At 37.5% G+C, this 13987-nt stretch overlaps 1 protein-coding gene across 5 annotated transcripts in view; it reads left to right on the forward strand.

Moving 5' to 3' along the window:
* The window catches only part of MMS22L (MMS22 like, DNA repair protein), an 88660-nt gene that overhangs the window by 58905 nt on the left and 15768 nt on the right, over positions 1–13987 (forward strand). For all 5 annotated transcript variants that reach the window (XM_053939462.1, XM_053939461.1, XM_053939459.1 and 2 more), the window contains 5 exons: positions 4724–4914; positions 7330–7480; positions 10240–10382; positions 11146–11288; positions 11437–11596. In XM_053939462.1, the coding sequence (XP_053795437.1) occupies positions 4724–4914; positions 7330–7480; positions 10240–10382; positions 11146–11288; positions 11437–11596 (788 nt within the window). The remainder of the gene's footprint in view (positions 1–4723; positions 4915–7329; positions 7481–10239; positions 10383–11145; positions 11289–11436; positions 11597–13987) is intronic.

The following is a 13987-nucleotide window of genomic DNA, read 5'->3' on the forward strand; positions in this document are numbered from 1 at the left end:
TGTGATTCAGAAATGTTACATGTATTTGGTGTTAACTGCATATTTGAAGCACAGGCAAAAAAAAAATAAATGCCTATGAACAAATTACTAAGTAGGAGTTGAACAGTGAATTTGTTAACATGAGAGTTGGTATCCACAGGCATCGATGAAGTAGGTGCTATAGTTGCAATTTTCTGTAACATATAATTAAGTGACATGATAGTCAACTAGTTCAACACTCATACTGGATTTTCAAAGGTGTATGGAGGGCACACAAGGAACTTTTTCAGCTTAATCTTGGAGAGATTTAGTTACTGGAAATGTGTGTAGCTTCTGCTGAAACCTTGCTTGTGGTTCTGGTCACTGTAAATAGCAGTTCTGGTGGTATGGCAGGAAGAAATCAGTAGAGGTATTAAAGAAGTATTGGTGTTTTATGGCATTTGAAGAAAGTGAAATTGAATGAGTAGTTTGTAAGTAATTCTGCAATGCTGTTTAGTTGCTAAAAGCTGAGTGTACTGCTTGTCAGAGACTGGATGTTTTATGTCTTGAAACACCTTGGAATCCCAGTGTCTGTGTCTGCTGGGAGGGGCAGGCCAGGCTTTGCTTAAGGTGAGGCAGTGCCCAGCTCCACCCCCAGGCCCTCCCCAAGCCCTGGCTGAGCTGTCAATCATGGCATCATCTGGGGACCTGAGCAGAGGATAGATATGGACCTGTGGGAGCAAGGGCAGAGCAGGCCACAAAGGTGACAAGAGGACTGGAGCACCTCCCCTACAAAGGCTGAGAAAGTTGGGGGTGTTCAGCCTGGAGAAGAGAAGGTTGTGTGGAGACCTCATGGCAGACTTCCAGTATCTGAAGGGGCTGACAGGGAAGCCAGAGAGGAGCTCTGCATCTGTCCTTGTTGTGATATGACAAGGAGGAATGGGTACAAACTGAAAGAGGGGAAATTTAAGTTACCTATTAGGAAGAAATTCTTTACTATCAAGGTGGTGAGACACTGGAAAAGGTTGCCTGGAAAAGTTGTGGATGCCCCACAAGTATTCAAGGCCAGGTTGGATGAGGCTTTGGGCAACCTGATCTAGTGGGAGATGTTCCTGTCCATGGAGGGGTGTGGAAAATAGATCATCTTTAATGTCCCAGCCAACCTAAACAATTCTATGATTCCATGAACTGTGTTGATAATCTTAATGATACAAAAGAGGGAGAATGTTTGGCAGGGAAATCTCAAAATCTAAATATTGTGGAAGTTTCGTTGATTTGCAAAGGGTGCAAAGCACTTACTACCTGTCTTTGAATCTGATTGTGATGGTGCTTTGCTTCCTTTCACTTTGCCTGTGTTTTTCTGGAAATAACTGATTACTGTAGTTGAAATTCTATGCATCAAAACCATTCACCATTTTAGAAATACTCATATATCTCTTCCCAATCTCCCTAGTTGTATCCAAGCGTGTTGGTCCTTCAGGTGATGATTTTAAATTATTTATTTGTTTCAACATCAAAAGGTCATTCAGGTCCTTTAAAAATACTTTCTTGAGCATAATCTTGGCTGTACTGGGCAGCTGAGATTTGTAGGTACTGTGGCTGGCCTACCTTGGACTGGGAGTCAAGGAGCTGGGAATACTGTCTGTGAAGAAACCCGTGTCTGTATTCATAGCCAGTGAGACCCTGAGGGTGGTAGCCCTTGGAAATGCTGGTAGGAGAGAGGTCTTCTTTCATGTTGGGAAGTACTGAACCCTTGTAGATCAAATTAAATTACATTGCATTAAGTCTGCATGCTATTATGCATCCAGTGCAGATTATAGACTAGCAGTGACTTGAAAGTTTCCATTATATAGGCAGGCTGATGAGTTTTGTGTTTTACTCTTCTGGCTTGACCTAAAGTTTGGCTCTCTTTAGTAATGCAGGCTTGCAAGGGCATATTTTATGATTACAGTATCTACATCCAGATAAATGGCTTCAATTCCTTACCCGAGGTGTAGGATATAGAAAATAATCCTGTATGCTACTATTATACCTACACATCCAGCAGAATCGTCATTCAGGTAGCACAAGCCTTTCCCTTCTTTAATAAACCCAGGGTTTATTTGATCTGATAGTAAAATGAAAAAAAAAAAACACTTTTTTTTTTTTAAGAAATAGAAAATTCATTATTTAAAAGAAGTAAAAATCACACCAAGTTATTACCAATAATAAGGCAACTGGTGGTTCCAGAGTTCTTAACAGAATAGATAATTAAATGTATAAAGTTTTAGAAATTGAGTAATGTTTGATGGTATGCTTATCTAGTGTTAGAAAAAAGTAGAAACCTGAATAAAAAGTAAAATTGCATTTATTCATATTTTAGTAGAGTTAAAAATTGTGCTAGTTTGTAGAAGTAGCTGGCTACATCAGCTGCAGCATATATTGATGTCCCATCGATTCTAAGCATTTACCTTATTGCCAGCATTTGTGTAGGTTACTATGAATAAACATAAATACTGATTTGTACGTGTTGCCCTTCCACTGACACAGAGATATATTACCTTACTTTGGAAGTCTGTGCACCCTTCTACTTTGCATAGATGGCTAAAGGAGATGCAAGGCACCCGTCTTTGGAGAGGCAATTTAGAGGAGAGAAAAAGGTCTTTGTGCAGTTTTACAGTGTAGTCTGGATGTAAGTAAGACAGAATTTGGTCCCAGAAGTTTTATTCTCTGCATTATGAGGCATCATGTTCCCTTTCCTAACAAAATAGAACAGAAAAGCCCTTTGTTTTTACTGTTAAACTTTTGCTTTTTGCAATAGACGAAAATAATTTTTTGACTTTTGTCTTTAGCCTTTCTTTTATCTTTTCATCATTTGACCTCTAGACCTCACTGTTTCTACACTCTTTTCTTTGCTTTTTCTTCATAAGGGGATGCTCCCAAAGAAGTGTTGCTTGACTTTTTATGCTAATCTTGCTTCTATTTCAGTTCATGTTGACTTGGAGAATATGCCTTGTAAATAGGAATACCAACTGACATACTGAATATAATCCTCAGTTTCTAAGCATTGATTGTTTTCACAGCATCCTTAAAGGGTAAGCTGTCTCACTATCCAAATATCATGGCTGGGAAACTGAGGCTAACAAAGGCTGTATGATTTATGTGAAGCCACAGAGGGAATAAATGTTGGGTTTAGAATTCCTGGCTTCTGTTCGTGTGTTTGGACTCATGCCATGTCTCAAAGAAATCCTTGATTCCTCCTAATGCTGCATACCTTGTCTGTTAAATGTAGCTATTCGAAAAGTAGCTGGTACTCAATTCTCCCTGTCTGTCCTATTGAAACTAATGAATGCCTGCAGGCAGGCATAAGGTATCGTTACCTTTGACAGCCAGTATGTTTTATGTTTTAAATTATGTGTTGGGCAGAATTTTTGGATACTAATTTGATATAATGAGATGCACTTCTAATATCAACCCTAGTACGGGAAGGCCTTGCAGCCAACCTACTCTTTATTTAAAATTATTCCATTTCAGATGTCCTAATGAGTGCTGTGAGTTGTGTAATTCTTTCATAATTTTCCTCCGTTCCCAGAAGGGGACTAGGAGCTGGAGTTTTTTCTATTTTTGTTTTGGTCTATTTCAAATTAGTGTAAGCATAAAATAAAGATCTAGGGGAAGTTTTTTGTGAAACAGTTGCTATTGTGAGAATGGCAGTTAAGAAAAAAACATTGTAGTCTAGAAATATTAGTGTTAAGGCAATTCTCAATGCCTCTGTGGTTTGCCATTATCTTATAAATATCTTGACTCTGACTTTACAGTGCTGTTTATAGAATTTAATAAAGCAAATGTAATAATGCTGCTTGTGCTTTAATGCACAATCTCAATTGGGTTGACCAGAAGATAAATAGGAACAGGAATGATAGTGCGTTCCTACAGATTGTTTTTAATAAGCATGTTATTTAGTTGATCAGCCCAGTACTGTAATGCCTCCTATCCTGCTCTACTAGACAAATTTATTAATGTCCCCCCCCCCCCCCATTTCTCAGAGAACATTGATTCCCTGCAGACATATCTCTATTAAACCTCTAGAAAGTCACAACTTCCAAATTAGATTAAGTAGCAGGAATGGTACTAGAAGAATCAAAGAAAATTGAGTGTGTTATTGAATTCATGCCACATTGTCTGAGGAAGAGATTGGAGTTATGTGTAGTGGTAACTTTTGTCTTTACTGTACTAACAAAGCTGTGGGCATTGCTGTCAAACCTAATTGTCTGCAGTGCATCAGGATAAAATGAATCTTTTATCTAAACTCATACCTAGTGAGATTTTACAAGTGGGAAGTAGATTTCAGAAGGAAGCTTTACAATTGATCAAAATCATTTGCCATTATTTGCTGTACACAACTCAATCCTAAAAATCCTAGTGACAAAAATTTTATAAAAGCACCTGCATTTAGATTGGAAGCAGACTGGCTTGTCATGCTAACAGTTGCAAAATGCAGATATTAATTTTAAAGCTGCCAATTTCTCATTTTGATCTGACATATTAAAAAGCATATAATTAATGGTTGACATTAGTAATTAACATTAACTTTATGGTGCTTAATATGCCATCATTCATCCATCAAATAACTGGTATGCATAATGTCTTTGCATAAAGGTTTTAATTGCTCAAAATGATCCTTTAGTTCTCAGACTCTACGGTTTAAAGTAGCTGTAAATGCGTTTTTAAAAGATGTGAATTTTGCATTTATTGAACGTAAACGTTGTTTTTGTTTCCTCCCTAGGAGCGTGCACGAACGTGTAAGCCAGGGACCTCAGCTGGGAAACACAGCCTCAGCCGCAGAGCTTCCATTGGTGGCTAAAGAGCACCACCTTGCTGTCGCCAGTGCTCTCTGGAGAAATTTCTTTCCCTACTTGAAGAGCCAGAGAATGTCACAGACGCCGCCTTCCCCTCAGCTTGCTGATACAGCTGCAGGTTAGCACTGACCCTGCTGCAACCTGCTGGATTTGGTGCTATTCTCCGGGTCACAAACTTTCAAGGAGTTTGGGATATTTCTCCTTCCATGTAGTAACTTAAGTGTGTATAAATGAAAAAAAATAGAATCTGTGCTGAACGTTTTGACAGAAGGAAGTATTGTAGTGTTGAATTCCTTTATAGGTTACAAACGCATTGAGAATGCCAAAGGGGTTTGAAGCTATAAAAACCTGACTTCCTTTTCACTACTAGTCACAGATTATAATCAACATGCAAGTGTTATACAATATAAATAAGAATACTGTTTTTCACTATATTCAGAATTTACTTGTTTTTGTAGAAGTTTATTTGTGTTGAACTGTTCATAATGGTTGAGATTCAAACTAATTTTTTAAAAATAGTTTTCATTTGAAAGCAATTTTAAAAAGGTTGCTTGCTTGACTGTTGCTTTTTGCAAAACTCTTATATTTGTGGTCATAAAACTATTTCATAATTCATTCTAATTATTTGTCTTGCTTTACACTGAAGGCTTTTAATCTTGAAGTACAACATTCCATATGTGTGTGAACTCCACATGCAGCGAGTCAGCTTGGCAGTGAATAGAAAGATATCCCAGTTTGATCTTTCACATCAGTAGCTAACATGGCATTCTGCAGTTACAATGAAATCTTGTATCCAGTTAACTAAAATTCAGAAGAGTGAAACATGAAATAGTCTTTCCCATCATGATGTGAATTAGATAAAGTTACAAGCTCAGGAGTACTGAGTTGGTAATAGAAAAGCTAAAAGACCCTTCATTTGAAGCAGCTCTGTGGTAGTTAGGAGGCAGCATTAATGAAAGAGGCAGTGTGCAACAGTAGTGGTCTCACACTGCTGAAACATGTGTGAGAAACAGCAATACAAATCAAAGGAGAAGGTTGTTAATGTCAAAACTTTCATTCATTTCCTACAGTGACATAATTTTTTTTTCTATTTATTATTAGCACAGTGAAATAGCAAGAGCAGCAAGCTATTATAAACTCCTCTGAGAAGGAGGGGAGTGCAGTTGTGACCTGCTTTGTAGAGATGTGTTAGGTAGCACTACAGAGACAGGCAAACCTTTCCCATGCTGTTTGAGCTTCTTGCCTTAAGGTTGCAGCCCAGAGGAGAGAGAGAGCAGCTGTCACAGCTCTCCTGCTCCCCCTGCCAGGCAAAGAGCCTGGGCCTCACAGCACTGTTCTGCCTCCCATTTCTCCCCAGCCTCTCTTATGGCTGATGCTGCAGAAACGAGGTGATAATCTGGAAGAAGGCTGGCACAAATTGTTTCCTCACCTAAGGCAGAGTAGGGACTCTGTATGACCTTATTGTTTATTCTGAGGCACATAAGGAAATGGGAAGTCCTTCATGGCTTAAGGTAGTCTGTCCCTGTACTGTTAATTAGAACAATTTTATTGTTGTTTCTGAAAACTAGCCTTTTCTGTCTAATTTAAAGTCAGTTTGTCAATGCATGCAGGTTTATATTTATTTGAATTGGAGAGTCTGGGAACTAATGAGCCCCTTTTTCACTGCCCTCCAAAGTCAGTTTTCCTGACTCATTTGATGCTTCTCATTTCCTGTAACCCAATAACTGCTCAGCATTTAAGATTACATCTAATTTCTGAGTTTTTATGTACTTGTCATTTGCAGTATTAATAATGCATTATATGTTTTTATTCTGGTACTGTTGGATACAGATTCTACAATAGACTTAACAGAAACACCAAAAGGTTATGCTTCTTTAACAAAATTCTGCACAAAGTACTGCCCCAGTTTCTAGATCTGCAGCAGTTATATGGAGATCCTTTTCAAGAGTAATTTTTTTTCTGTAGTGCTTTATTTATACAGTAACTTTTGATAGATGAAAGTCTTCTAAAAATAGAGAGGTACCAGCTTTTACTGAGTGAATTCTTTCCAGATACAGTTTTTCACTGTGAGAAGTGTGTAAAAACAACAAAACAAATAAATAAAACTCAACCCTGTAAAGCACAGTAATACTTAAGTGTACAGGGCAAGATATAGTGATGGAGGTAAGAAAAGGAAGTCAAGAAGATGAAAAAGCAGGTTTTAAGACATTGCAGAGGTGGTAAAACTATGCCTTCAGGATTTATAAACTGTGGTTTTGTGAATCTATTTAAAATTGCATGTGTTAGGATCTATTTTTCCTCCTTTGCCACCCATGTGTCTTGATGATTTACAAACTGCTTGGGATAGAGACTACATTTTTAACATGGATACAAACAATCACTGTTAGAACAGTTGCCCAGTTTTAATTGAGATTTCTGGTACTACCAGACTGCACATTAGTAATAGTAATTAATTTTCAGTACTCTTTATGGAACAGGGATTATACTGAGAAATTATCAAAATGGTGCCATGTTTTTCTCTCTTTAAAAACAGGTTTTACTCTCTTAGCTTTGGATATACCCAGCAAAGCCCTGTCAGATCTGCAGCCACAGCCTGTTCTGTCAATGATGCGGCTGTTTGGGTGGGATGACATGGTGTGGCCTCAGCTGGTGTCAAGATATCTAAGTCATCTAATTGAAAACAGGTGAAAAATTATGACTGTTTGTTTCTCCAGTACCTTTTCATCCTTCGTTAGGCTTGAGGAAAATCTTGCTTCAGACTGTAATGTTTCAATAAAATAGTCCAGATTCTTTGAATCTTCTCAAAGAGGATCAGCTAGTGCAGATTGCCCAGGACAATCCAGTCAAATTTTTATACACCTGAGAAATTTTATTTTCAGTAAGTAAGCCTCTGTGAACCTAAGATGGATGGGAGGTGGTTGTTTTTGTTGTGTGCTTTTTTTTGCCTGCCTTGCCCGCTTCTGAATCGGGCTTTGGAAGCAGGGGAGGTGAGAAATGAGAGAGAAAGAGGGAATATTTCTGTGTTGGACTCTATTTGAAAGTGAAAAATGTTGCACATTTTTAGGGTACATAGTGTACAAAGGACAGTATCTGTAAATCAGGATATGGTAAAGATTATTTAAGTGTGATTGACAAAGATGAGGCTATGGTCTTCTTGCAGGGAGGTGTTAGAAAAGGTTGAATTTAGTTCCTTGTGTATCAATTTGGAGCTTGGGAAAGGAGTGTTCAGTCCTCTGCTATATTTCTCTTTCATGATTTTTATAGGATGAGTTTCATTCAAGGTTGCAGATACCTAGCATATGCTGAATGAAATAAGAGTTAGGTATATAAATTCCTTTTATAATTTGAATTTTGTAATTTTGAATTTGTTGCTGTTTGGGTGAGATCAAGAAAAAAATTTTGGCTCCTAAACTTGAATTTTGGTATTATTTAGATCTTAAGATTAATTACCAATTCTCTTCACTCAAGTCGGTGTTTGAAAGCAATTACTTAAGTATTTGTCACCAATATTCATTAAGCATCTTACATATTGTTAACAATGTGTACATAGATACATTGTTATCCTGGCTCAGCTTCTTTGTGAAAGGACAGAGAGTACCCAAGGCAAGATATTTTTAGTAGAATATAAAGGTGTCGCTGTTGTCTTGAAAGCACTTTTTTGTAGCATGATTCATGTACTTATTTACCTTACATAGTTTTATAGCAAAAGTTGTCAAAGTATCTAAGTGCTGGGGTCTTAAGACTTCATGGTCACTGTGCTCTGATAATTTTTCTCATCAAACATTCTCAGTTAAAAAGTAAAAAGATTCTTTTGTTTCCAATACTGTTATACCCTGCAAGCTCTGGCAGCATATGCATGAGCTTTGGGATTTCTTCTGCAGTAGAGCCTAAACTTTGCTCTCCAGATAGATCCATGTTGTGTAGTGCATGATAGTGTTACAACCTGTCTAAACTAACTCTGAGCATGTGAATAAGCTCACTGTTTTAAAAGGACCACTTGCCATGCTTCCGGCAGGTAGTTATTGTTCCTTCCTTTCTAAGGATTAGGAGCATATTCCTTTCCAGTTCTAGGAAGATGCCTAAGTGGCCCACCTACCAGCAAGCAAGAGAAACAAGAGTGAGACTACAACAGAAAGTGCTTTTGTCAGCCTTTGGGACCAAGTAGACTAGCTGTGTACATCAAGATTACACAAGACTGAACCTCTTTACATGATACTGCAAGTAGCATTAAGTCCATAGGCAGCCTATTTGTTCTCTTTTGGTCCTGGAATTCAGTGTTATTTTTTTTATTTACTTTCATTTGGTCTCCTTACTTTTTTTGTCAGTAGTACTTCAGCAGGGATGTTCATACAAAATATACACAACAGGTATCACTGGTTTTAAGTCAATGAAGCAGAAAAACCCCTCAACTTCATCAGTGTTGTTTAGTGAGAAGTAGGATCTAGTTTGGTTTCCATCTGGACCTTTGCTGACATTCTGTTGCAGGCATGAGTAAAAAATCAATAGAAAATAGGTAGTTTTACATGTACACATATCAAGAAAGAGTACAAGAATTTTTCATTAAAGTTGAAGTATCTCAGACTGACCAGGGAGGAAGTCTCTCAAATAAAAAGTGTAAGTATTTTCAAGAAATATCCCTGACCTGAAGCACACATGCACCTCATTTGATAGTAATTGGGAACAGAGTGCAGCACACACCTGCTGTCTTCTAGCAAGGAGCTTCTGCAGAATTAATGATGCAAGGTTGATATGCTTGGGAAAAACAACTGCAGCAGCTACTCTTGGTAGTGAGGCAAATAAAACTTTGGGAATACAGAGCAGTAAGGTACAGGGACTGTGCATTGAGTGACTCTGGTCTGACACCTGACTTGTAGAATGGTAGCAAGTGTTTCAAAGTATATACAGCACGTTTGTGTGGGAATGGATATACTTGTGTGTGTATACATACCTAAATTAATATGTCTGTAAGTGTGCTGCAGTACAGCAGTTTCCTTTCTCATCTCCAAGGTGCCCTTTTATGTTTCCCTTTGGATCTGTTTTGAACATGGCATATCTTTATTTGCTAAAGCAGACCTTCTCTTCTCCATCTTTAATGTAGTTGGAACTAAGCAGACTTCAGAGTAGCATGGGACAGACACCTGGGCTGGCTTTATATGAAAGGCTGGAGCAGCATGAGCAGTGTCAATATGAAGTTCCAAGCTGATTCAGATAAACTATTTCCAGCATTGTACATTGTCAGTTTAGATAATACAGTCAAATCATCTATTGTTACAGTAAGGCATTTCCCATTGTGTGAATTTTCCTCCCTCTGTATTTTTTTAGCCAAAACATATGTACATGTGTATATATATATGCATCTACAGGCAAATGAGCCACTCTGTCACCTCTCTGCCTACTTTTATTAGATTTCTGTACCTTTTTTCTTTCTTTTCCACCTACGCAGTTCACTGTGTGAAGCTTTCTCTAGCATGGGCTATACATCCTACGAAGCTTTGACAGTACGCTCGTGGTTGCGCTGCGTTTTGCAAATGTTCCTCGATCAACCAAGTGGCGCCTTGGCCAAGACAGATGCTGAGAGAACAGTTGGTAAGTGCTCACATTTCCCTCATGTTTGCAGTAACGGGGCTATATTGCAAAGCTGGCAAACATTTTCAGCTAATTACAAAATGTATTTTTGTTTGTATTCCTTTACTTTTACCTAATTACAAAATGTGTTTCTTTACACTGCTTGTGCTATTTATTGATAGTTTGCCTGCTCTGCATATGACAAATTTATCACAAACAAAGATAAAAGAGCTTGTTTCCTTGGAAGCAAAGAATAAAAACTTGCTCCCAAGGAGACAAGTTATTTTTCCCCCATGGAGAAACTGCTCTAAAAAAAGTGAAAATCTGAAGTAAATAGTCAGAAATCATGCTGTGAATGGCTTAAAAGAAAAAGGGAGGGGTGGGGGAATCTAGCTGCAATTAATTCTCCCCTTTTTTACACTGGATACTTTGCTTTCTTAGAGCAGTACTTCATCCCTTCTTCTAAAACCACTGCAGTTCTCATTATCTCTAGAACATGTCTTCCAGTCACTATTTCTCATACACATTTTGCAGATTTCGAAAAAAAAAAAAACCCATCAGCTTGGTTAGCCATACTAAAAACTCTTTATTCTCTTATAAATTATATCAGAAAAGTAACTGGTTTGGAATTTTTTATTTGTCTGGAGACATGCAGTTGGTTGCCAAATAGTTGTTGTTTTAGATATTTTGAAATAACGCTTCACTTCATGATTTTGGGACTAAATTAAATCTAAAAGCATAACTGTATACTGTATTTACTGATGTGCTCTCTTGTAATAATCAGGAAAAGCCTACATGGAGCAGCTGACGGAAATGACAAGACTGATTTTTAAACTCTCAGAAGTAGAAAACATTCTTTTAAAGGCTAATGTTGGACAGTCAGTTTTCAAGCAAGACCCAAAAAATGCTCTTGTCCAGTTCATTAAGGTACTGTACATCTACCCTGTGTTAGTTTCATAGGACAATTTCAGTGAAAAGAGACTATTATCAGATTTAGAGTGCTGAGAAAGAAATTACTCACAAAAGTCTCATGAGAGACTGATTTATATTTATTTCAATGTTTTTGTTTTGTCAGGCTGTTGGTAGAACTTACAGTGGTCTTCAGACACTCCCTGAGAAATCTGCCATGGTAGCAAAGACTTTGGAGTATTTGGGTGATGTGTTAAAGTATGTAAAACCCTATCTGAAGGCGAAAGGACCTCCAGAAGGTCTGCAGCTTACATACTGGATCATAGGTAATTATTTTACACCTTTTATCTTTTAGGAAATAGTTTTAAAGAATCAGTAAAATAAATTTATAATACTTCTTTTCCCCTCTATACTATCCAGATATATATTTGCTCTATACTATTTAATGTTCAAAAAAAGAAAGTCACCAAGATGCTGCAGTTAGATTTTTTTTTTCCAGATTTTCTCTAGATCCTGATGTCTAACCTCCTTGTGGTTTTTGTTTATGGGGTTTTCTTTTATTACCCCTGCAAATCAGTATTCTCAAAAGGAAGTAAGATGTTTTTGTGTCTTTCATTACTGAAAACCATCTGTTTTACCTAAACAAACTCAGAAACAGTGACACGAGCTGGTTGCTGCCTCTTTAGCTGTAGTGAGGATTGTTGTAAATCATAGCAGTTCCTGAAGTTACAGCAATTTATACCCACAGTAGATCTACTCTTCCCAGAGAGGGTCATGAAATCTTTTTGTATGAGGTCTCTTACTGTTTCCTTCCTCTGCCCACTCATTTTAAACAGAAGTGATGAGCTCTGAGTTGTTCCTGTAGAACATAAAAGTAGGTGTACACCCTTCTGAAAGAATTCCAAGTTTTGAGCCATGTGGATTGAGACAACTTGCAGCTTTGGTGTTTGGTATCCATGCTATGGGGCAAAGCCTGACTCACCAAAGAAAACACTGTAGTAATCACTTATTTGAATGGGTTTTTTCAATCATTGTATAGTTAAGGTAGAAGTGGAAGTGCAGCCAAGGAGTCATAGAATTCAGCAAACTGTAGACAGATTTTGTTAGGGCAAATATGGAGGGGTAAGGTAGAGTTTAAAATTGGTTTTAAGGAGTTTAGGAAAAGGTTTTTCAGCCAGAGGGGGACTGGGCAGTGGAACAGGCTCCCCAGAGAAGTGGTCACAGCAGCAGCCTGACAGAGTTCAGTAAGTGCTTGGACTACGCTCTCCAGCACATGGTGTGACTTTTGGTGGGTGTCCTGTGCAGGGCTGGGAGTTCGACTTGGTGATCCTTGTGGGTGCCTTTCAGCTGAGGATATTCTGTGATAAGCAGTATTATGACAGCCTACATGGTCTGTAGTGGAGTTATGTTAGTGGCCAAATTGGCTTAGGTATGTACTTCACTTCTTTTTTGGAACTGCTTCTCTGATATGCACTCTGTACCTTACTAAAATGCAATTCTAGTATTTATTCATTAAGTGTGGAAGCACTGATAGGGTGGAAAAAGAAGAGTGCTTTAATTATCAATGAATGTACCAGTCTGACCCACTTACCTTTAAAAACAGAGTAAACTTTATGTATCTTAAAACAGAGATAATGATTTGCATGCACACACAGTTTGCATCATGATTCTAAGGAGCACAGGGAAAGCATGACCAAGATGCAGAAGGTGCATCAAATGTACTGGAATTAGAGTTTTGTAAAATACTTAATTTTTATATTGTGAAGTCAGCATACTTTGATACACAAGACGTATATAAAATTAAACATTTTTAGATACCCAGATGTGGGTTGGAGCCTTGGAAAGTAATTTTACATTGGTATTTTCCTTTTTAGATGGGTATTGTCCTTCTTGTTCTTTGCAATAGGAAACGATTAATCTTCAATCTTGCTGTTGTGTGCAAGAAAATGTCCTTTCTTTTTATTTAAGAAAGCGTTAAAGAAGGTTTAAAAGAAAAAAAATATTCAAGTGTATTTCAATCACTGCTTCACATTCTGTGGGCTTGTTAAATTATAAGGACAAAGCACAAAACTTAACAAATCTAAACACCTCCTGTCAGTAGTCAGATTGTGTCTTGTACTGTCCCACACATCACAGCAGTGATAATAGAAGGAGTACTTTCAGCTGGAATGACCATGTTTCTTTCAAAGCAGGAAGCTTAGACAACATTATTAGAAGTATTGTTAGGTGATCCTTCTCTTTCTCTATGATTGATCATTGTGTTTTCTTTCACTCCACAAGATTAATGTTGTTTTGCGTTGTTTTTAGAGATGATAATGAATGACTTTTATAGATTAATAATATCTTGTAACAGCCTACTTTTGATTTTCCATTATTTTCAAAGTCTTAAACTTGTTTCCTCAGGATATTCCTGTTTTTTCTACACAGAAAACATCTTCTTGCCTCTAATAAAATGTGAAGTTGAAAATGTTGACATAAGAATCTTGTTTTATTTAATATGTGTTTTAAGTATTAACACTTCTGAGTATGGAGTTAGTTTTTTCAAGAAAAATTACACCTTGCTTGCAATAAAGATGTTTTTCAAAGTTGGGGTATTTACCTTTTTTTTCTGGAAGTCAAAAGAACAATCTTAATACTGGCTCAAAGCTGAGCAAGTGATACATTACTGTGCTGAAATCAAGAAAGATGTTCTCTGAGGCTCTCAGTTTGTGAACTGA

This window comes from Vidua chalybeata, chromosome 3 (assembly GCF_026979565.1).
Source record: "Vidua chalybeata isolate OUT-0048 chromosome 3, bVidCha1 merged haplotype, whole genome shotgun sequence".
NCBI lineage: Eukaryota > Metazoa > Chordata > Aves > Passeriformes > Viduidae > Vidua > Vidua chalybeata.